Source organism: Branchiostoma lanceolatum, chromosome 14 (assembly GCF_035083965.1).
Source record: "Branchiostoma lanceolatum isolate klBraLanc5 chromosome 14, klBraLanc5.hap2, whole genome shotgun sequence".
Classification (NCBI taxonomy): domain Eukaryota; kingdom Metazoa; phylum Chordata; class Leptocardii; order Amphioxiformes; family Branchiostomatidae; genus Branchiostoma; species Branchiostoma lanceolatum.
The window spans coordinates 1489863-1512092 of NC_089735.1; the positions used below are offsets into that span (position 1 = coordinate 1489863).

General features: G+C 47.2%; 1 protein-coding gene across 1 annotated transcript in view; it reads right to left on the reverse strand.

Annotated features, from left to right (window-relative positions):
* Nucleotides 1-22230, reverse strand: part of LOC136448660 (deleted in malignant brain tumors 1 protein-like) — a 73982-nt gene that overhangs the window by 5896 nt on the left and 45856 nt on the right. The window contains exons 29-59 of the mRNA XM_066448300.1: nucleotides 21910-22099; nucleotides 20957-21093; nucleotides 20892-20896; nucleotides 20662-20764; nucleotides 19987-20124; nucleotides 19496-19647; nucleotides 18819-18974; nucleotides 16460-16600; nucleotides 15063-15117; nucleotides 14230-14446; nucleotides 13677-13811; nucleotides 12962-13140; nucleotides 12565-12685; nucleotides 11056-11198; nucleotides 10396-10539; nucleotides 9638-9828; nucleotides 9469-9551; nucleotides 8730-8830; nucleotides 8108-8227; nucleotides 7636-7693; nucleotides 7382-7452; nucleotides 6742-6922; nucleotides 6222-6307; nucleotides 5655-5780; nucleotides 4844-5000; nucleotides 4450-4628; nucleotides 3455-3565; nucleotides 2821-3069; nucleotides 1902-2075; nucleotides 498-706; nucleotides 46-134 (exon numbers count right to left, since the gene is read on the reverse strand). Coding sequence (XP_066304397.1) covers nucleotides 46-134; nucleotides 498-706; nucleotides 1902-2075; nucleotides 2821-3069; nucleotides 3455-3565; nucleotides 4450-4628; nucleotides 4844-5000; nucleotides 5655-5780; nucleotides 6222-6307; nucleotides 6742-6922; nucleotides 7382-7452; nucleotides 7636-7693; nucleotides 8108-8227; nucleotides 8730-8830; nucleotides 9469-9551; nucleotides 9638-9828; nucleotides 10396-10539; nucleotides 11056-11198; nucleotides 12565-12685; nucleotides 12962-13140; nucleotides 13677-13811; nucleotides 14230-14446; nucleotides 15063-15117; nucleotides 16460-16600; nucleotides 18819-18974; nucleotides 19496-19647; nucleotides 19987-20124; nucleotides 20662-20764; nucleotides 20892-20896; nucleotides 20957-21093; nucleotides 21910-22099 — 4201 coding nt within the window. The remainder of the gene's footprint in view (nucleotides 1-45; nucleotides 135-497; nucleotides 707-1901; nucleotides 2076-2820; nucleotides 3070-3454; nucleotides 3566-4449; nucleotides 4629-4843; nucleotides 5001-5654; nucleotides 5781-6221; nucleotides 6308-6741; nucleotides 6923-7381; nucleotides 7453-7635; nucleotides 7694-8107; nucleotides 8228-8729; nucleotides 8831-9468; nucleotides 9552-9637; nucleotides 9829-10395; nucleotides 10540-11055; nucleotides 11199-12564; nucleotides 12686-12961; nucleotides 13141-13676; nucleotides 13812-14229; nucleotides 14447-15062; nucleotides 15118-16459; nucleotides 16601-18818; nucleotides 18975-19495; nucleotides 19648-19986; nucleotides 20125-20661; nucleotides 20765-20891; nucleotides 20897-20956; nucleotides 21094-21909; nucleotides 22100-22230) is intronic.

Consider the following 22230-nt stretch of genomic DNA (forward strand, 5'->3'; position numbering starts at 1 on the left):
CGCTTTTTGCGAAGGTAATACAAACATTAGTAACCCGTTCCTTACTCCATGCAGTGAGCTGCTGTCACCACCCAGCACGGGTCGATCAGGGTTCCTCCGCAGTGGTGCCCGCTACCCTTCACCAGAAGCGCAACCTAGGTTCAAATACAGAGATAAGAATAGGGGTTGTAGTTGTGGTTCTTTTTTAGATTGATTAGATTTTCGGTAGCCTGGGTGTCATCCTCGGTAGTAACTGCTGGCTTAATCTTTTCGCTTGCTAACTCCGTGGTCAGCAAGCGAACAAAATGAGCCAGCCGTTACTACGGGGGAGGGTACCCACTACACTAACACAGGCTAGGCATTCGGTCCTTTGCCTCTCATAAAAAAGGATCCACATTTGATACACAGGTGCATGTAACATTAAAGAAATGCCTTACTGAACATATTGTCATTGTTGTTAGGTATGTCTTTACTAAGGTCCAGTCGGTGCCTGAAACATAGAATTCATAATTACTTACCTGCCAGGGGTATTCTCCCTTCAGAGCCGTGGAGCCCCCCACGATCCGCTCGAACATGCCGGAGCCGCTGAGCGGGGCGCTCGCGGGTGGGTCGGCCTTCACCCCGCAGCTGCCGCCAGAACCCTGCGGTGGAACCGGGTCCACCGGAACCGGGTCCACGGGCTCAGGTTCACCCGGGCCAGAAGGCTCTGGGCCCTCTCCCGGCAAATCTGTAGGGCATAGCGGGAATTGAAAGCGTCAGTGTCTTTATTCTGGCAACCGAAATCACAGGCTAGTTACAATCAATGATAATCTTTATTGTACATTCAAGCCCTATCGGCCTACGCACATGCATACAGATACAACGGTATACGTAGCAGCAAAGTACACACACATAGAAAGACATCTAATGCTGCGGTCACAATTGCAAAAGGGGCCCTGCCGCGCAGCTTACGGCCTGTCATTTGACACTTTCGGGCGTGCCCCCCGCGAGTGTCCCTGCGGCTGCCGGGCTATTTTGGGCTCGGCCGGGCCCCCGGATTTTTTTAACTCGCAGTTTAAATCACCCTGGGACCCGGTGACAAAAATACACTAATCGTGAAAACATCGAGAGGTTGTGACGTCACGGTAACGTGATGTTGCCAACCGCAGCCTCGGCAAAGGTTCCCGTTGTCCCTGCACACTTCATGTGAGCCTTAGCATTTCAGCACTTGAGGCTTGTGCTTCAAGTGTATTCTCATGTAGAAGGGAGGAAGTGAATGGAAACGAACTGAGCAGTAAGAAACCGGCAACTTGTTTGACCGTAGTTCGCGGGGCAGCAACAGGGATCCTACATCTGCCCGACCGGGCTGTGGGAAAGAGTCTGTCTGACTAGCAGGGGTCACTCCGGTACACCGCAAGGGAATCTGACTTTTGCCTGCCTGTCGGAAGTCCGACCGATAAACGACACGTAAATCGCGTTACGTACCCCTCTTTCGTTATTTGGATGTTCCGTTTCTAGTTATTTACCAGTCCAACGGTGAGGATGGTGGAGACAGAACAGTACTGTTGCACGCTTAGAGCAGAGTATGGCATGGAGAGTACCGTAACCCGTGACGCCCGTCAGAGCCCGCACTGGACTGATCATCCACATCCGGACACGCCGTACCCGATACGATGATGAGATGCCTTGGTCATCGTCGACAACGACGGACGAACAACTCTCCAAGAAGAGGAGGGGTTCTGGCTGTTTTTTGACGTGTTTTAGGCGTTTTTGTCGGGATTTCTACTTTGTCATGTTTTTTTTTCTCTATAAACCCGACAATAATCTCTATATCGGGTTTATAGAGAGAAAAAAAACATGACAGAGTAGAAAGCCAGCTAGAACCCCTCACCTGCTTCGAGAGTAGGACGAACAAGTTGACGGAACAACAACACGTTATGTACCTGTGTCCCTGTAGTCGACACAATCCGCGCAGTCACAGTGGTCTGCCGTATTGCCGCACCAGTTTGCCGGGGAGCAGCACGGGTAGATCCCGCTAGGGTCGCATTCAGCAGGAGTACCGTCCTCAGCAGGGTAGCCCTGCCCGCATTGGTAGTCCTCACGCCACTTCTTGGCAGCTTTTAGGAGAAATAAGGTAAGGTAAAGCAGGCATCCTCAATTGAGGTGAAGCATGATGCTTTTTCAAGTAGCTCGTGGTAGTGCAGTGCGGCTTCGCCACGGCTCGCGTTTTTTGGCCAAGCACACCAGGTCACCCCTACTCTTCTCGATAAGTGTGTTGGGTTCTTTTACGTGCAGAGGTTTGACGCCCTAAAGCTCCCTCATACACGGGGCCGCCGTCTTTACGTCCCCATCCGATAGGACGATGCGCATCTTTTCCAGTCATGTCCAGGCCCGGGCGCGAACTCGGGCCGCTGGCTCCACGGAATTTGAACCAGATGTGGTGAGAGGCAGAGTGCGCAGACCTCCTTATCTACCATACGAAATTTTAAAACGGGTGATGGTCTGTCGGACCCGCAGGGGTTACTCCGTTATACCACCAGGACAATGGTCAACCCCGGAACACCCCGCGACTCTGGCTACAGGGCAGCGTGAAGGAAACTTTTACCTTAACTGTGACTTCGCGACCACCGATGCCCCGACCGCCAACGGGCGCCGGTGCAATTGTGACCGTAGCAGAAGCCATGCATATCTAACTCCAGATGTTCTTTAGAGCTGTTTAAAAACTAAACTAAACAGAGCATTGAAAGCTAGTGCAATGAATACAAGAACAAGGGTTAAAGTCAATGGTTGCAGCAGTACTTGTGCGGACCCAGACAAACAAACAAACAAACATACAAATAAATAAACAAACACATAACTCACCTGTGCACTTGGGTATCTCGCAGCTGCGCCAGTTGCGCCCGTTCTCGTCCACGTCGATGTAGCACCAGGGCTTCTCGTCGCGGTCGGGGTTGCGGCAGAAGTTGTGCGGGCCCAGCCGGTACTCCCCGCCCGGGTAGTCCCGCGTGTTGTAGTTCCGGTCCAGGGTGGCGTTCCAGTACAGACACGGTTCCCCCAGCACGGTGGTGCGGTGGCGGCCCTGGTAGTTTAGGCCTTTACCCTTGTAGCAATCTGTGGCGCACACCAGTCATTGGTCATATTCATCGTGCGATCGTAGTACGACCACGAGCATTGTTGAGATAATTGTGAATGTGTCATACAAAATTCAGCTCAAAGTGGGGTCGTGTGGCGCAACGGCAGGGTCCCGGGTTCGAATCCCCTGACGCCAACAATCTTGTGCCCTTGGAAAAAAGGCACTCTACACGACTTTCCCCACTCCAGCCAAGTGTAGAAAACGGCTACATTATGAATGTAGGTCACGACATCGGCAATAGCTGCCTGTGTCACACGTGTATTGTGTATTCCAATGAAAACTTTTTTTTAAATCAGCTGTCTTGTTACCGTCAAGCAGTAGGTCGATTTGAGCTTCTTATGAACAAACAGAGTTCAAACATACCGCACTGTTTCTCGTCGCTCTCGTCCCCACAGTCGAGGTCCCCGTCACACACGTAATGGTGCGGGATGCACTCCTCCTCGTTCGCGCAGGTGTACTCACTCGCCAGGCAGCCTGGGAGGGACACATGAGAAGTATAGGTCTAACCTCTCTAACGCTAGGGTCACATTTTCCAACCGGGGCCCGGCCGGGCTGTTTGCGGGAACGCAAAATTAAACTGTATGTCAATAGATAGTCACAAGATATGCTCTTAAATACTTTTTGGTAAGTTTTGTGATTTTTGTTGTTTTTTATATCATTCTTTTCGTTCCCAAAGACTGCCCAACCGGACCGCGGAATAGAAATGTGACTCAAGCATAAAGCTACGCTTACAATTGGAAATAAAGACCTCACTGGGTAGTTTATGGGCTGTTTTTTTTCTTTACACTTTCTGGCGTGATCCCTGTGGCTATAGGAAATATTCTACATCTACATCTACATTAGGATACCCCCAGATAACCCCTTCAGGGGCATAGTAGGGGGGGAGTTGAGGTCCCGGGCTAAGGCGGGCAGGCCTCCAGCCTGGCACGGAACGACTCAACGGTGGGAGCCGTCGCAACCGTGCCAGGCAGGGTGTTCCACTGAGGGATGCGCCATTTTCGGGCACGGTCGGGCCCCGTGATTTTTTTAACTCTGAGTTAAAATCAGCCCGGTACCGGTAACAACAGATAGACGCCGGAAGCTTTGTGGCTTCGGAACCGGCCGGGGCTACACCCACGTGTCGGAAGGGTAGGTTAGACTGCCTGACGAAGCCCGATAAGACCTTGTCTGGCGATTCTTATTTTATCTGCCTTAATCTTAGGCAGATGAGTTGAATAAGAGTTCAAACACATGTGTTTTTTAGAAAACGTAATCAATACGTAATCTGCATAACGAACGGCAATATCAAAACACTTTAATTTTTAAGCTGACAGATTTTGAGATCTTTCGACCGATATGAAGTTCAAGATCATCAGTACCTTCCTGTACTTTACAGGTGACGCCGGCGGCCTCTGTGGGCGAGCAGTCGTGCTCTCCCCAGGGCTCGTGTCCGCAGTCCTCCAGGGTCGACTCCGGCCCCGTGCAGTCCACCTCGTCAAGTAGGAAGTCCAGCCGGCTGCCGCCGAACGACGACCCGCCGTGGATGTCCTGCGCTCCTCTGGGGGAGGGAGGAAACGCAATAAACCACCTCAATATTCTGAGTGCGCATTCACAGTGTGGTCTAGGGTCAAAGCCTCTAACTGTCAGCCCAGTAACAGCTTTGGATTCTCTAACACCATTCATGGTAACAGACAGTTCTCAGTCTCACAACACAATTGACAGTTTGCTGGGAATGAAACACAAACAAAGAGACAGACAGACAGCCAAACTCACAGAGGGTATCCCAGCTGCTTGCAGACGACATTAGCATCTTTCATGTCCCACGAGTCGTCACAGACGGCTCCCCATTCGCCCATGTACTTGACCTCCACGCGACCTTGACCCTCGCGCTCACCACCGCGCAGGCGCACTTCAAATGGTTCCGCATTTTCTACAAGGAGAGAGTTGACTCATAAAAATTGCGAACAATGTACAATACATTTGATATAACTTTGATGTGTTTCGAGTTTTTACGGCAACCCACGGGGTAAAAATCAACTTGCTGGATAAACAGTTTCTGTTCTGTTCGATCGTCTTGAAATTAGTCCATATGGTTAAATGGTTTTGAATGACATTATCGCTGACACGTAGAGGACCAGTCCATATAAAGGAAGTTAGATAATTTTATCTATATTTTCATTAAGTTGATAAAGCAATAGTTCAACAAGAAGAATGAACTAAAATGAAGACAAAAATGTTAGTTAAAAGTTAGTTAAAATCCTCCCACACCATAATTGATGTATAGGGCGGTGCCCATCTCCGTTTCATAGCACTGTGGTGCAATTACTGCAGCAGTTTCACTTCCATACTGTTTCATAAGTATGTACCATTTTTATAAAGTCTTTGGTATGACTCAATGCGCCTCTTGCCCAGAGGTGTCCTACCTGGGGCTTGAACCCCAGTCCTTCTGGTCCAAGTAATTTGAACCAGATGTGGCTAGTAACAGAAGCGCAGACCACTATACCACATGGACACCCCTAGACAAAAATGTTGCAACCTGTAAAATGTTGCTAAAATCAGCTACAATGTTGCAAGCTGTACTCACCGCAATTTTCCTCGTCCGAGAAGTCGCCACAGTCGTTGTCACCGTCGCATTGGAACGACTCCGGGATGCATTTACCGTTGGGACACTGAGTGAAGGGTCCACCCGGCAGCTCGGAACAGTCCTGGGCTGTAAGGGTATCGGGAAAGGTCAGAAATAACCTTAGGAGCCGGATGGCGCCATAGACTTTCTACAACATACGATCCACTGCCTACAGAGTCACGTGTTCTATCTGCATAACGTGAAGTCACAGAACAGTGCCAATGGGTTGCTCATTCCTTGATAAAGACTGGAGTTGATCAGTCGAAAAATTGGGCACGTCCAATTTTTGTGTTGATAATTGCAACAATTCAGAACGCAAGGAGAAGGTATAAGATCATGCAAAAGTGTATCTTTACTTCAGTGGCCATCTGATATCCAATTCGGACGTGTGTGTTTTAATGACGAGAATATCTTGTCAAGTAACAGCCTGAAAGAACGCATTCGGCAACGATAGACCACAATGGATGAAAAATATTCTCTATTGCACGTATTTTAGAAACAAACAAACAAATAAACAAAGACCCGTACTTGACTGGTCCACGCGTTCATAGTGATCCACGTTCTCGTAGCCCAGTCCGCTCAACAGTCCTCCTGTGGTCAGCTGGTTCTTGTGTCTGTAAGACAGACATGAACACAGGTGGTAAGTTGTATCTTAGAATGCACGAAATTTGAAACACTTAGTACATTTTGGGTTGAATTCAATAGCATGCTATCTTTTGCACTACAATCCACATCCATCCACCTAGAAACATATTGCAATTTCAACACAATGCCCTGCAATTTTGAAAAATGACATACCAAAGTTAACAGAAAAACATAAAAGACAAGTTCACTGGAGTGCTGTTGTTTGAAGTGAATGATGAAACAAATATGAACCGGACTAAAAGTTCCAAGGAGATGTATGTCTCATCTTTCCACATCATTTTGCGGCGTTTTGTACTGTATATCTTTCTAATGATGCTGCGATGGCAACACTGAAACACAACTAGAAAGGGCCAAAAACAAAGATGAAAAAAAAAAGAATCTGCTTGTAGATGAGCGGACTCACGTCAGATCGCACTCCCTCTTCCGCTTGTTGTAGTCGAAAGCCTTGCAGACGAAGTCGGTGGTCTCGGAGCAGATCTGCATGCAGGTCTCCGGGTCCACGTTGGTGTAACCTGCCAGGTACTCCTCCTCTTCAAGCACGAGCGCCGCCTTGCGGTAGATCCGGTACTCCCCAAGGAACCCGCCTGGAAAGAAAACAACATTCAGTCAGGCTACTCAGTTTCCTCACAAAATCTGAGCCCTACTAGTGGCAGAGAAATGGCGGGATCTCACCAATATAATGTGAAAAATCTAAGGAAAACAACCTTTAGTCTATCTTAGCCCGGTCTGATTGTCGCTACCAGACTATGATCTCCATGTGGCTGCAAAGATGGTGTCATTTCACCAAAAAAACGACTATATTTTGCTTAGTTATTACAGAACTGAGTCAGCTTACAGATGTGATTTTTGTGGCAGAGACTGCCATTCTCATATAGGGCTGTTAAGACATAGACGATGCTGTAGGGCTGTTGTGATTTAGGATTTTACCATGCTCAGTACCGACGGAGGCCATATATACGATATAGATAAGTCATGTTCTTATGTCTCTCAAGGGACGAAGAGGATACGTAATAAAGTAATTAAGTACAGATGCAGATGCTCACCACATTCCTCCTCGTCAGTGCCGTCCTCACAGTCGCTGTCTCCGTCACACTGGAACTCGTTCGGGAAGCAGCTGGGGAGGACAAGGCAGCGTTTCAGTAAGCTAAAATGTAGCCTTCGATCGCATTGTTAGCTTTTCACAGAACACAGCCGATACCCAACACATTGGCTGTTAGTCATTACGGCTAAAACTTCAATCAGCTAAGACATTTTTGTCATCATATAGACATTTTATCACGTGTCAAGATCGGCTTACTTTGATGAAGTCTTGCATTTGAATTGTCCCTCTGGGCACTCAACTTCTTCTGTGGGACCTGGGGTAAACAAATGCAGAAACGGGAAGGTTGAATAAAAAATGAAGAATGATCGTATTTTAGCAATCTGTATGAAAAAACATAGACTCTTAGACTGACTGAGTGAGTGAGTGAAGTGACTTAGAGTCTGTAAGTGAATAAGTGAATGAATGACTAAATAAATGAATGAATAAGTGAGTGAGTGAATGGATGGATGGATGGACGGATGAGTGAATGAATGAATGAATAAATGAGTGAGTGAGTGAGTGAGTGAGTGAGGGTGAGTGAGTGAGTGAGTGAGGGTGAGTTAAGAGTCTGAGTAACTAAATGAATGAAATTACTAAATGAGTGGATGAATGAATGAATGAGTGAATGAGTGAGTGAATGAATGAATGAATGAATAAATGAATGAGTGAATGAGTGAATGGTTGCTACCTTCGCACTCCTGCACGTTGCAGTAGGCCCATCGCTGCTGGGGGTCCGTGGTGTAGCACCAGGGTTCGAACAGCTGCGCTCCGTCCGGTGACGGGTTCCGGCAGTAGTTCTCATCCAAACCTTCGTCGTGAAAACATTCAGAGTCAGTAATTTGAGTATTTACCCTATATTAATACTGATATGACGGTAAAAAAATTAGTAAGGGGAATCGGTTTTCTTTGGTTTGGTCAAACCTTCTAGAACATTACAATGACAATGACAATATGTAAACATTCCTGAATGTTTGACATAATAATGTGTCGAGTGAAAAAGGTATATAGATACATGGATGCCTTTCTTGCATCAACGTACTCCAAAGTGTAAATTTCAAGTCGTTTTAGTATCAACGTAAGACTTACTCCCAAAAACATAAGCATACAGACAATCCAAGTAGTAGTACCAAGGAGGTCCTATTCTAACCTCAGTACAGATAATACTTTGGAACAAAAGAGTGTTTTTGTATTTTCAAAACAAGCCGGGCCCAAATTGATCAGGACTGCTTATCATGGAAACAAAGATACAGGCCGAGACAAGAATGAGGCAAATTTGTTAGGTTTAAGGCATGAATGATACTTCTTCAGACCTGCATCGGGCTTGATCTCGGGCGTGTTCTGGTGCTCGTGTGGAGACTGCTCGTCCCACCGCTGGCACTGAACCCCGTCAGCGGTCTCTGTCACCGTGCCCCTGGTAATTAAAAGAATGGAACTCAGTAAAGAAAGCTAGAAGGAAGGTACAATGAATGAAAAATGGATGAATGAGTTAAACGTAATGTGCCGTTTAGCATTTGAACGCCCATAGACAATTGCAAGCTTAGAGCTTATTCCAACTAATCCATCCATAAGTTCATCATCACATCCTCAGTTAGTTTTTTTTTCGATATCTGATTTTGAAAAAAGATAGCTTTCACTCAAATATAGCTACGGTCATCGCCCTCGTTGTTGAAGTCGCTTCAGTACCGTCCAGGCCTATGTAACGTTAGTAGTACTCTATAGAAATGTGACTATGCTACACAACCGAACCCCACCTGTAGCTGCGGCCGCCGTCCTCGGTGGTGTAGCAGTCAGAGCCGTCGGTACCGCCCGGGCCCATGTAGTATGTAGTAGTACTCTATAGAATTGTGAATATGTAGTAGTACTCTATAGAAATGTGAATCTACTACACAACCGAACCCCACCTGTAGCTGCGGCCGCCGTCCTCGGTGGTGTAGCAGTCGGAGCCGTCGGTACCGCCCGGGCCCATGTAGTATGTAGTAGTACTCTATAGAAATGTGAATATGTAGTAGTACTCTATAGAAATGTGACTGCTACACAACCGAACCCCACCTGTAGCTGCGGCCGCCGTCCTCGGTGGTGTAACAGTCGGAGCCGTCGGTATCGCCCGTGCCCATGTAGTATGTAGTAGTACTCTATAGAAATGTGAATATGTAGTAGTACTCTATAGAAATGTGAATATGTAGTAGTACTCTATAGAGATGTGAATATGCTACACAACCGAACCCCACCTGTAGCTGCGGCCGCCGTCCTCGGTGGTGTAGCAGTCGGAGCCGTCGGTACCGCCCGGGCCCATGGAATCGCACGACGGGATGCCGCAGGCCGAGGCCAGCACGGGACTGCCGCGGGTCGGCTTGACGTAGCACCACGGCTCACGGGCCCCGTTAGGGTTCCGGCAGAAGTTGTGCTCGCCTGGGAAAGGAAGAGGGAAAACGGTAACGCCACCATCATGTCACGGGTTGTCTTTGTCAGTTTTTTTGCCTGATTGTATTAGTTGTATAAATTCAGACTAAATGATGATAATCCACTACTATTTCAACTTTAACAAACACACAATTGATGTTCACAGGAGCATTGCACGCCTGAAAGCGCAAGATATCGCGATGTCTATCTCGACAAAAACAAAGTGATTGGGAAGCACGATGTTGTCAACGAAAGATGCAGAAAAACTGCAGCTCGAGAAGAGGTAGGTTGCTAGGGGGCTCAAAATGTTGTCGATTTTTTTATAATCAAGACCTATTTACACACTATGGTTGTAGGTTTCGATAGTCGTAGACTCTTACCTATGCCGCCCTTGCCGTTAGGATAGCTGTAGACGTTAGAGCCTTACCTATGCCGCCCTTGCCGTTAGGATAGCTGCAGACGTTAGAGCCTTACGTACCTATGCCACCCTTGCCGTTAGGATAGCTGTAGACGTTAGAGCCTTACGTACCTATGCCACCCTTGCCGTTAGGATAGCTGTAGACGTTAGAGCCTTACCTATGCCGCCCTTGCCGTTAGGATAGCTGTAGACGTTGATGTCCATGCCCGCTTCCTGCTCGTCCCAGCCCAGACAGTCGCTCCCGTTCGATTCCGTGCTGTGCTCCCCGCGGTACGTGGCACCATCTTCCGTGAAACACTCAACTGTGGGGATGTTAGGACTTATATTACTTTTCTGCTTTATTTTGTTGTAACACTTAAGCTGTACATGGGTATTGGATAATCATGTCCAGTCCATGCTGATGCCGTCTTATCCGTCGTGCCTTTAATTTAGAATTTACAATTTGCAATTGCAACTAGCTTGCAAAGATCATCTGATCATTTAAATTCTTAATAGAAACGAATCACGGCATCAGCATGGACTGGACATGTTTGGGCAAACTCCTTAGCAGGCTCTGCAAGTCGTTTTTTTAGCGGGCTTATAATGTGCTTACATTTTCTAGTGGCATATAAGTTCTCGGTACTAGGTTTGTTGTGTGCCTCCTCCACAAGAAACGAAGTACAATTACAACTGATATGCCAATAAAAGCACATTATAAAGACCCCCTCCCCCTGCAAAATAACAGTCATAGAGCCTGCGCAGGATCTAGGAGAATAAGTTTGGGTTACTATTGGATCCAAGAAGCAAAACGCTGCACATTTGCCTGGAGACTTAGTTACCGTCGCATCGTGGGATCTCGCAGTAGTCGAAGCCCTGCTCCATGTTGACGTAGCACCAGGGCTGCTTGTCCTGGTCAGGGTTGCGGCAGTAGTTGTGGTCCCCCAGCCCGAACTCTCCATCAGGGTACCGCATGGTGCTGTACCTGCAGCAGGAGGAAGAACAGGAAAACGGCCGTCTTGAAATCGTGAAGGAGAGATGACAGGAGCACATCACCAACGACCATTTTAAACACCGTTTTATTGTCCCAAGTCGTGTGCTTGTGTACGATGAATTTGTGTAGAGAAATACAGAGGACCAATGAACACGAAGGGGCTTATGCTACACAATCTCTTGCTGCCAGTGGAAAAATAGTTGGCCGCTTCCTAGGGGTCGGTCAGTAAGGCGGCCAATACGAGCATGATTTAGACAGACTAGGAATAAGGGGGAAAAAAACTTGATTTGTTCCGCCAGAGAGGAACCTGATGTTAGAAAATCCTGAAGGAGAGATAACAGGAGCAAATCATCAACGACGAAATCTTGTAAAGGACCAATCCAAACCACCGAGTGACACCAGAACAGGAAAAAGATTCCAACTCGCAGCGCACATCCTTCGCATGCCGAGTTAGCGAAACTAAAAACTGCAATGACTTGGGTACCACTGAGCGGCAGAAGGAAAAAAAGGCAGACCAAAGAATATCTGGCGCAGGACCTTCACAGATCTAGAAGACTTGATTTAAAAAGAGCTGATATCCCTTGGAAAGACGTTAAAGATTCAGCATCCGACAGATCTACATGAGGACTTGCTGCCCAATGTGAGGACCAAAGGTAAGGTAAAGAATGAAGGGTGTTTGCATGTTTGTGGCCTAAGGGTCTGGGTTGCCCTGAACCGGGCAAGGGCAAAGGTTGCAAGGACAGGTGACAACCTGCAACGGTGTGGGAAGCCCAAACCTGATGCACAGCTGCAGACTCTCACCTACCTACAGACACATACCTTCGAGAATCCAACGAACATGCACTGGACTAGGTGGAGAGAAATGGCGACAAGCTATGATGATGATGATGATGATGATGTTTGTATGTGGCCTCGCTCCAGTTAATAAAGACCTAAGGTCTAAGGTGGGGTAAGGAATAAGGGGTGTTCTTACCGCATGTTTGTTGCCTCGCTCCAGTTGATGCAGGTCCTAAGGTCTAAGGTGGGGTAAGGAATAAGGAGTGTTCCTACCGCATGTTTGTTGCCTCGCTCCAGTTGATGCAGGTCCTAAGGTCTAAGGTAAGGTAAGGAATAAGGGGTGTTCCTACCGCATGTTTGTTGCCTCGCTCCAGTTAATGAGGACCTAAGGTCTAAGGTAAGGTAAGGAATAAGGGGTGTTCCTACCGCATGTTCGTTGCCTCGCTCCAGTTGATGCAGGTCCTAAGGTCTAAGGTAAGGTAAGGAATAAGGGGTGTTCTTACCGCATGTTCGTTGCCTCGCTCCAGTTGATGCAGGTCCTAAGGTCTAAGGTAAGGTAAGGAATAAGGGGTGTTCCTACCGCATGTTCGTTGCCTCGCTCCAGTTGATGCAGGTCCTGCCGGAGAGGGTGCTGCTGGCGGTACCCCGGTACGTCTCGCCCTGCTCTACATAACACTCGCGGTGGGACAGCGCCATCTCAACTGGGAAAACAACAATAAACCATCCATTCATTCAGACAGTTTACTCATCGATTATTAATCTCCAAGTAGATCTTGACTGGCCCCCAAGATATAATCGCACATCCCCCGCAAAAACCTTGCCACTGCCAGTGTTGCTGTTGATAAGGGCACAAAACGGGGCTGCAACGCCATTGTGTGTGTGTGTGTGTGTGTGTGTGTGTGTGTGTGTGTGTGTGTGTGTGTGTGTGTGTGTGTGTGTGTGTGTGTGTGAGTGTGTTGTAGATCATGGCTACTCACCCTCGTTGAGCAGACAGACGACCCCGGCCACCTCGTTCCGGTCGCAGTCCGACTCCCACCAGCCGCGATGCGTGCACTCCATCAGCGTCATCTCGTTCCCAGAGCACACCACGTCATCCAGGATGAAGTCCCGCCGTCCGTCGCCGAACCTGGAGTTCTTGGTCGCCATCTTGGCACCGCTGTTGTGCAAATAAATAAAAAACTCAACAAACTGTAGATATAATGCTTAGGGATGCATACAAGGATGGTGTGTCACAGTTCTTCAGCCAACTGATCCAGATAAAGATTTCTAGGACGAGTTTGTTTTGTACTTGTAGCCTACTTTTTTGCAGATGACATCCGCCGTTATTTTTGCTGTTACAATGTTTCCCTGCCTCTGAGGCATAGCCAAAAACAAAGACTGACGATTTTTTTCTTAATCTTTATAGGCATCGGCGACGTTGCGTTCAAGTGACATCGGATACCATTCATACTTGCTGACCAGCACGCAAACTTCATAACAGGCTCGGCCCATGAGTCGTCACCAAAAATGGAGGTTAAGGACTTCTAGCATAAGTTGTGCTTACCTACTGTAGAGGAGATGCCTGCAGATGACATCGGTCGCCATCGATTCCCATTGACTTATACATGAAGGAGAACAGGGGCTACCAATACGTAGAACACATTAACATGTCCCGCCCCTGGGGCGTCACAAAAAATGACCAGCCGTGCTTACTTCCTGTATCCAAGCTGCCTGCAGACGACATCTGCCGCCAGCTTGTCCCAGTCGTCGTCGCAGACGATGCCCCAGTTCCCGCCCTCCACCTTCAGTTCCACCCGCCCGCGGTTAGGCGCCATCCCGCCACGAAGTCTGATCACAGAAATGGATGAAAACAACAGAGGTTTAAAAATGAGAAATAAACTGTTCTTCAACTCAAAATTTTCGACCAAATCATTCGGTCTTCGTCATCTATCTGACCCTAGACACGTGATTTTGCACGTTTGACGTCAGCACTAGGTCAAAGGTTGTCGGAAGTCGGTACCTCCCCCCGTCCCGGTTGGTGTGCCCTGATGAAGATGGCCTCTTTTATTCCTCTCACAAACAAGCGATGTTTAAGATGTGTTTCCAAAACCATTAAGCATATGTACGGTCACGTGGTAATACTTTGTGTGTCACTTATCCTGAAGAAGGTCACAGTTGTTTTTTGTTGTTTTTTAAACGGTGAGTCTGAATCTTTTAAGTTTAATATATCGATGTAGGCTAGATAGCGTGGCCTACACAGACCTACCGCATGGCCCAGTTCTCCGTCCTCGCCACGGTGCCACCCGGCCGGTTGTCAATGTCCGCCTCCAACTCGCCTCCGCGCATGCTCGGTGCAGGCGGGGCGTCCATCATACGCATGCGCAGCCGCTCGTTCTCCTGGGTCAGGTTACGGATGAGCGCCCTCGCGCGGATCAGCTCGGACATGCAGGCACGGTTGGGCGGCCCTGAAGAAAAACGGCGAACTATTTTTCTCTAGTAAGTAGATGTTGATTCTCTGATCGATTGGGAGTGTTGTATGCATGGTTTGATTTTCGTTTTATTCAGATCTAAATTAGTGAGAAATGTAATTAACATTATCATGGAAGCTCATCTGTGTTGGTAGTAATCATAATACAGTGCTAAACGTTCTTCCAACACTAAGATCAAATTTTCACACGGATCAAATTTTCAACGACCACTGTCGCCATCTTCAGAATCAATAATGACCAATCACTGCCGAACGTAAACTCGCGAGAGTTACAGACACGTGACTTAATTGAAACGTGTCTTTGCGGGTACGTGACGTCAGCAATTGGTCACGAGTGATAAACATGTTAGACAAATGGAAGAAAGTAGATTTTGTTTGTTTTGTTTGTGCCTTTATTTACACCCAAAATAGACGGTTCGTGTTACGATTTCTCCTCCCAACAGCGACTTGGAAATCTTATGGAAATGTATGAAATTTTGCACTACTGCCCTCACCGTCAGGTATAACGATGGATATCCTTGTGTTCATTACTGTCGGCTAAGATTAAGATGTATCTATTTAAGACATTGTGTTTTCTTATATATATTTATATTGAAAATGGGCATGCTCACCACGTTTGGGTCCCTTCTCAATTCTCTTGGGCTTCTTGGGTTTTCCATGTTTGGGCTGGAACGAAGAACAGAAATTGTCATGAAAATACTTGTTGATAGTACCGACAGAAATACAGAGAGGTGACAAAAATAATACAGTTGCATCATAGCATGTATCACAAACAAATTCGCGCTGGTCGATTTTTTTAATTTGATTTTTTTTCATTGTATATCCTTTGGTGACCTCGTCGTTTTCCGTCACACTTAACATTCTGATAATCAAAACAATCTCTGCCGCCACTTCCAAACAGTGTACAGCAGCCGGTCATCTGACAGTCAACACGTATATACATCACGCATGACAAACAGTCCGACGATAGCCTCTGCCAGACCCCCCTGTCGGGTCGAAAAAGATTGTAGTAATCGGATTCAAAATATGGATGACTGGTAGGGGTGCTAAGCTTGGCTTGGAACATTTAATTCCATTCTATTAGTCCCCCTACCAATTTTTCCTATTTTGCAGTCGATTTCTATAACCGTTTTGCCAACAGTAGAACAATGCGATACTCTAATTATTCGTCCATACGTATCTGAACTTCGAAAGTCTATATGGACAACACTGGGTCTATCAAACTCAAAGGTGTTGGTCTGTGGTAAAATTTCCTGTGATGGCCCTGGAAACAGTCTGGTAGCCAGGCTAGTAAAATCCGAGGCTACAAGTCTGACTCACGCCTGGAGCGGATCTTTGGACTTTTGCCCTAGTGAAGTGTTTTCGTCGCTTCTCACGTTCCTGCAGAGGCAGGGCACAGGGGTACGTGCGGGGTCAGGGAACCCTGGGCTTCGAGCAGATGTGAGGTGAAGACTAGGTTTCGTTTTGTTCAACTTTCAAGTGGCCCAGATTTTTTTAAAGTTACGATGTACACCCACCACATCTGCTTGGAGGTTACGCACTTTCTAAGTTCGGCCGAATATGCATTAAACCTCGAGATGAGGACTTGGCTAAACCAATTTTGAATTACTGCTTAAGTCATGAGATTCCAAATACATGTACCACTGGGTACAGTACAAACCTTCATCAACTCATTGATAAGTTCATTCATTCATTCAAAACCCTTACGGAACAGTACTCAACGGTAAAAGCGAACCATGTTCGCACGTCTCGCACGCCACGACTTTTGCTCCCTCCCCATGTAGAATCGCAGCTACATGAATTATATTCGCTCCACATATCTGACAATTTCTCATTTTCACCGCATGAAGTCAATTTCATGACCTCAAATTAAACTGAAATAGAGCAGATTGTAACGTTTTCCGACTCCCCCTAACCCACTTTATCTAACTCACTCTCTCTCGTTATCGAGTGAGAAAACGCTACGACGTCCCCTCCCTACATCTACTTGGAGATCAAAAGTCCTCACCTTTCTCGTCTCTGCGTCTTGCAGAAGCAGCACGACCACAAGAAGCAAAACTGCCGCCTTCCACATCTTCGCCATTCTGGCTTTATCACTCAGCTTGGAGCGTCTCCTTTTTTTTCGTCCCAAGATTGTTTTCCACCGGACTCAAACTGAGAATCTCTGCAGCTCACACACAAACAATGACCGGAAGTGGACCCTGTGTTGTGGAAGTGACGTGTGTGTGCACGAATGTTGAGGTAGGGGCACAGTTATCTCACCTCCCCGACCTGAACAAACACCGAGCGCCGCCGACTTTGGGCAAACAAATATAGCCTCAAAACAGGCTCCTTAGGGGATGTTGTGATAATATTTTCTTTTTGCTGATTAAGTATTGTTTCTCTAATTGCTAATCGCGGTCTCAGTGATGCTAACAATTGTATTTAAACTGGCAGGATCACAAACCAGCATCTAATCAGACGAGAAAACACACAATGTGATTACAATACAAACGCCCGGCGAGAAGCCTGGTATGGAGGCTACACGGCAAATGTCTTATCTGACCTTGCTTGTAAATTTGATCGATGAAAGTGTAATAGTAAAGCTGTCTTGGAAATAGTTGTTTTTCTAGGTGTCCATCAAATACAAGGTTTTTAGTTTTACGTACATTTTTTGGAGCACCAGTGAAATTATCATAGCAAAGCGATCTCGTAAACACTTGTTTTTTTAGAAATATTTCAACGTTGAGTGCCAGAGAAATGTTAGCCTAGTAGCCAAACCTATCAGAGCTCCCGAGTCCTCTCTGCAAATAGAGATTTGCACAGAGGACAGAGGAGCCTCAGGAGCTGTAATAGGTTTGGCTACTAGGCTAGAAAATTGCGGTAGAAGACCCCCACAGCATTTCCTGTTATATTTCACAGCAAACACCAGCAGGCCGACCTGGCACACGTGTTTGCGGTTGTCAAGTGAACTGTATGACTCAACTTCGAGCCGATCTAAGTCTCAAGCTCGTTCGTTTTCGCGAACGCTTCTATGACTCACTAGTTCAGGGTTAAGGCTTAATAAGGCCATCCCCTCGCACTACTGGTGCTTCGCCCTTGCCGGTACGGCACTCTGCAAGATGTTTTCAATAACAAAAACAGAACCCAACACAACACAGTCAGCACAACCATTGATTAAATGAGTCACGAACATTGAACATTGGAAGACTTCTGTGGGTTTATGTATCACGCTAAGGTGTCGGTTAAGTAAATACTGTCTTTGTACGTGGTTCTTGGCTCATTTCGTCCTATTCTCAGCGAGGGATACCGCGCTGTTCTATAACTATCACAGTGGATGCATTTTCGACACCGTACGAGTTAAAAAATAAGTTATATTACCGATATATCAAAGCACTCTGCCTGATCAATTGTACAATCTGCAGTTCGCAAACAAGCCGTGAGGAGCGCTAGTGACTGACTCACCCCAGCTTCCATACAGGCGATCGTGGTAGTGATAATTCATATTGTCATATCTATACCACTGTATCACTAACAGCACAATTCAGACTTCATTTGCACTATGTAGTTCCCTGCAAGACTGTGGTACATACATCGAGTTTTGAAGGCATCATCATCATCATCAGTTGCAAACACAAAATAAAGCCCCTGTCACACCTAGCGGAGCATGGCCTCCCGACCTAGCCTAGAGTCCAGCCTCATTAGCTTTCCGTTCGCTACCCAAGCTCCGAGGTAGCGCAGCGGGGCTAGGGTAGCGGCCTAAACTAAATAGGATGGATTCCAGGCTACTCCCGACCATGGTTGGGAGCTAGACGTGAGCAATGTCATCTGTGATTGGGAGTTGGTCGAGGTCACCTACTAGTCTTTAAAAGTCGCCTATGAATCATTAAGACAAATGAACTCGGAATGTCATATTCCACTTAAATGCTCTTAGAGCTAAAATGCTATAGGAAGGATTCGAGGCTACTCCCAACCCAGCGCCGACCTTGGTTGGGGGTTGGTTGAGAGCAAATTCGTGGGAAGGTCCTGAATGTGTGACAGGGACTTAAATGTGTAAAACACGGGCTAATCAACGTTGAGCCAAGTTCATTTGACCGAAGACAGTTGAAACAAAGAGCAGTGACAGAACGTCAAATGTACAAACACAAGTTGTTCATCCGGACGCCTAGATCATTAGTTTAAGACAAAGGAACTCGGAATGTCACATTCTATTCAGATGCTATCAGAGAAGCGAACTGGAGGTAGAATATGATGGATTTCAGACTACCCCATTCCAGCGCCGACCTCGAGCTCCGTTGGGGCATGGTCGGGAATGAAGTTGTAGGAAGGTCCTGAATGTGTGACAGGTGCTTAAATGCATAACAATGGCTAAACGTTGCTCATCCGGCGGCCCGGATGGTCTGCTGTATCCAGCTCATAAACTCCTCCACAGCCGTGTACACCCCGGGCCAGTTGGGCCGCGCGCACCCGTCACCCCATGACGTCACTCCCCACACCGTCCAACGGCCGTCCTGTTGGCATAGCAACGGGCCTCCGCTGTCGCCCTGAGGGGAAATGTTGGCTGGATTAATTATTTCAAAGCTCCACGAATGAAAGATGGGCTTTTGCTGATAATCCTATGTTTCACTTGCAGATGCTTTTGAAATAGAAATATCTAACACTGTCAATGAGGAATTCGCTTCGTTATTAGTTTTATGGTCAGTTCTCTCGCACTCCCACATCGCACAGTGTAGTCTCCGTAGGACGTCAAGCATAAAATCAAGTTCATGAGGCCTTGTGTGGCGATAGGAGGGCCGAGGAACTTATGGCTTGGTCTTTCAAGTTTAATTTCAACATAAAACAAAAAGAAGTCCGGATCCCATCTTCGTATTGTGCTGGAAAACACTGAGCAAAAAAACAAGCTTTGTGGTACTGAAAACTTGTAACGTTGAGACCTTATGTGGTTATGTGGAGTTCCATGCAGTTACTCAGTTGCGTTCTTTTCTCTTTAAACATACAATAAAAGCGACAAGCTATGATGATGAACATCAATAAACATACAGGCTAAGTTGTTCTGAAAACTTACCTGGCACGTGTCCACCCCTCCTTCCCAGAATCCCGCGCACGACATCCTGTCCGTTACCATGTTCCCGTACGCCCTATCCCGGCATTCCTGGCGCGGGATGAAGGGAACGGACGCCTCCAAGAGGACATCTGAGAACGAGGTATCACTGGCATCTGAAAGAAAACAAAAGACTTGGAATAACGTTTTGAGTTTTCACAAATCTTGCATAAAATCTTATTTCAAAAACTATACACTTAACCCTTATCAAAATCCGGGTCAAAACTATTTCCCAATTCATTGAAGAGATTAGCAGAGATGCTAGCTTGTAAAGTTAGTTTTTCTGAAACAATGATTGACAGTAAAGTTATTTGTTCTAATACAGTAATCAAAAGTCAAATCTTTCAAGTTCTTTTTCCTATCAAGGTGTTTACACAATGATTAATGTACTATCATTACAGAAAAATCGTTCTATCTTTTTACATATAGAATTGCTATGGTATACGCGCACTTACTAGCCTTGCCCCATCCCACAATGGAACAGTTACTGCCGGGCGGCAGGGTGTCACCAGGGGCGGGGAGGCAGGCCGGCTGGACATACGGACCCGTCCTGGCACACGTGCCGTCTGCGTGCTGTCTCAGCCGCACAAGCACTAAACAGTGTACAATAAACACAGAAGCAATAAGTATGTGGTGACAGGTAACGTTAGGTAATGTTGCAGGATGTCACCAGGGGTGGGGAGGCAGGCCGGCTGGACATACGGGCCTGTCCTGGCACACGTGCCGTCTGCGTGCTGTCTCAGCCGCACAAGCACTAAACAGTGTACAATAAACACAGAAGCAATAAGTATGTGGTGACAGGTAACGTTAGGTAATGTTGCAGGATGTCACCAGGGGTGGGGAGGCAGGCCGGCTGGACATACGGGCCTGTCCTGGCACACGTGCCGTCTGCGTGCTGTCTCAGTCGTACCAACACTGCGCAGTTATACAATAAACACGTAGTAAGGAAGGATGGTGGGAAAGTATGTTCCAGGGGGTGGGGAAGTATGTTCCCGAGGGTGGGGAGGTATGGTCCCGGGGGTCGGGAGGCAGGCCGACTGGACATACGGGCCTGTCCTCGCGCACGTGCCGTCTGCGTGCTGTCTCAATCGTACCAACACTGCGGTTATAAAAAAAACAATAACACGTACAGTATGTGATGCTAGGTAGGCAAGGACACAGGGTGGGCTCAGGGATGGGGAGGCGGTGTCCCGGGGGTGGGGAGGCGGTATCCGGGGGTGGGGAGGTGGTATCCTGGGGGGTGGGGTGGGGAGGCAGAGTTGACTACAAGAGCCACGGAGTCAACACGCCAGGCTGGTTAACATTTTGAACTTTGAGTGCATCAATGAATGAATGGGAAAGCAAGCGACAGAGGTCTTACTTCGACTGTAAAAAAACAAAAAAACAAACAAAAGAGCATTTGTAAAACATATGCATGCTACTCACCTATATCGTTGTGGTTGGTGAGAGGGTGGTATTCCGGGTGCAGAAACATGCGCTCTATGGAGAAGACCTGCTCCCCACTCTCCACGGAGCTCAGGTTGTACTCCCCGAGCCGCACTGTGAAGGACGACTTAGAGTAGCTGTAAAAAAAGTCAGTTTAGTTACTTCGTAGCGTCGAGTGGCCGATCGACTAGAGTACAAAGTCTAAATTGGGTACCTGAGTTTGGTTTGGGGATGTAAAAGGTGGTGAAAGGAGAGGGTTGGGCTTCGGCTTCCGTGCCCTAGGCACAGTGGATAACAATCAACTGCCCCTACGGCCTCAAAAAGGCTATGAGACTACCTTTACCTTTCTTCGAATAGTGAGAAGCAGATAAGTCTATGCCGATGGTGTGGCCTTATCCGATGCTTATTGGTGAGTGAGACTTCTGGCTATGTGAGTATGCAGGACGAGCAGAGAGCGCGATAGCACTTTCAGCACCAAGGAGAGGACCATGTGCCGATTCTGAAGGCATCAGATCTCGCAACCTTAGCCACCTTCGAAATGTATTTCAATTTCAAAAATGTGAGTAATATGTGACATACTGTTGCTTTTTGCGCACTTCGTAATAAAACGAGGTAAATTAGTCACCATCTGTTGAGGTGAAGCATCATACTTTATTGGTCGATAGTACAAGGCGGCTTGTCACCTGTAGGCCCGCAAAGGTGTAGCTTTTGGCAGTACTACAAGCCTAATCTATCTTACATTCAGAACTACAAAGTATTATAGAGAACAGTACAATGCTGTATATGGGACGCCAGAAAACAGAGCTACTCTAGCAACTGTATATACCAGACTTGTGAATTGATATGTTATGGAGGTGAAGACAATTTCATGATGGTTCAATACAGTATATGAATTACAATATCAATATGTAAGAATATAGTATGGTTTTAGGAAACTGTGAAAGAAAACGTACTCGTATAAGCAGTGCGCGGCGCTGAGAACCCAGCAGTCACGGATGAGGGCGCCCCCGCACCAGTGCCCGTACCCGTTCAGCCGCACCTCGGCCACCCACGGCCACCGGCCCCGCACTGCCAGCACACCGCCCACGATCCGCGCGTGAGCCGAGGGGGGCGCACGGAAGCTGAACCGTCGTCCGCAGTTCTCTGAAAGAAAATACGTGTATCAATTTTCTGTAACTCTTTATCGGTAAAATGTCACACGAAGGGGGCGCACGGAAACTGAAGCGCCGTCCACAGTTCTCTGGAAGAAACAGAAGATCTCTATTTCTGTCCTT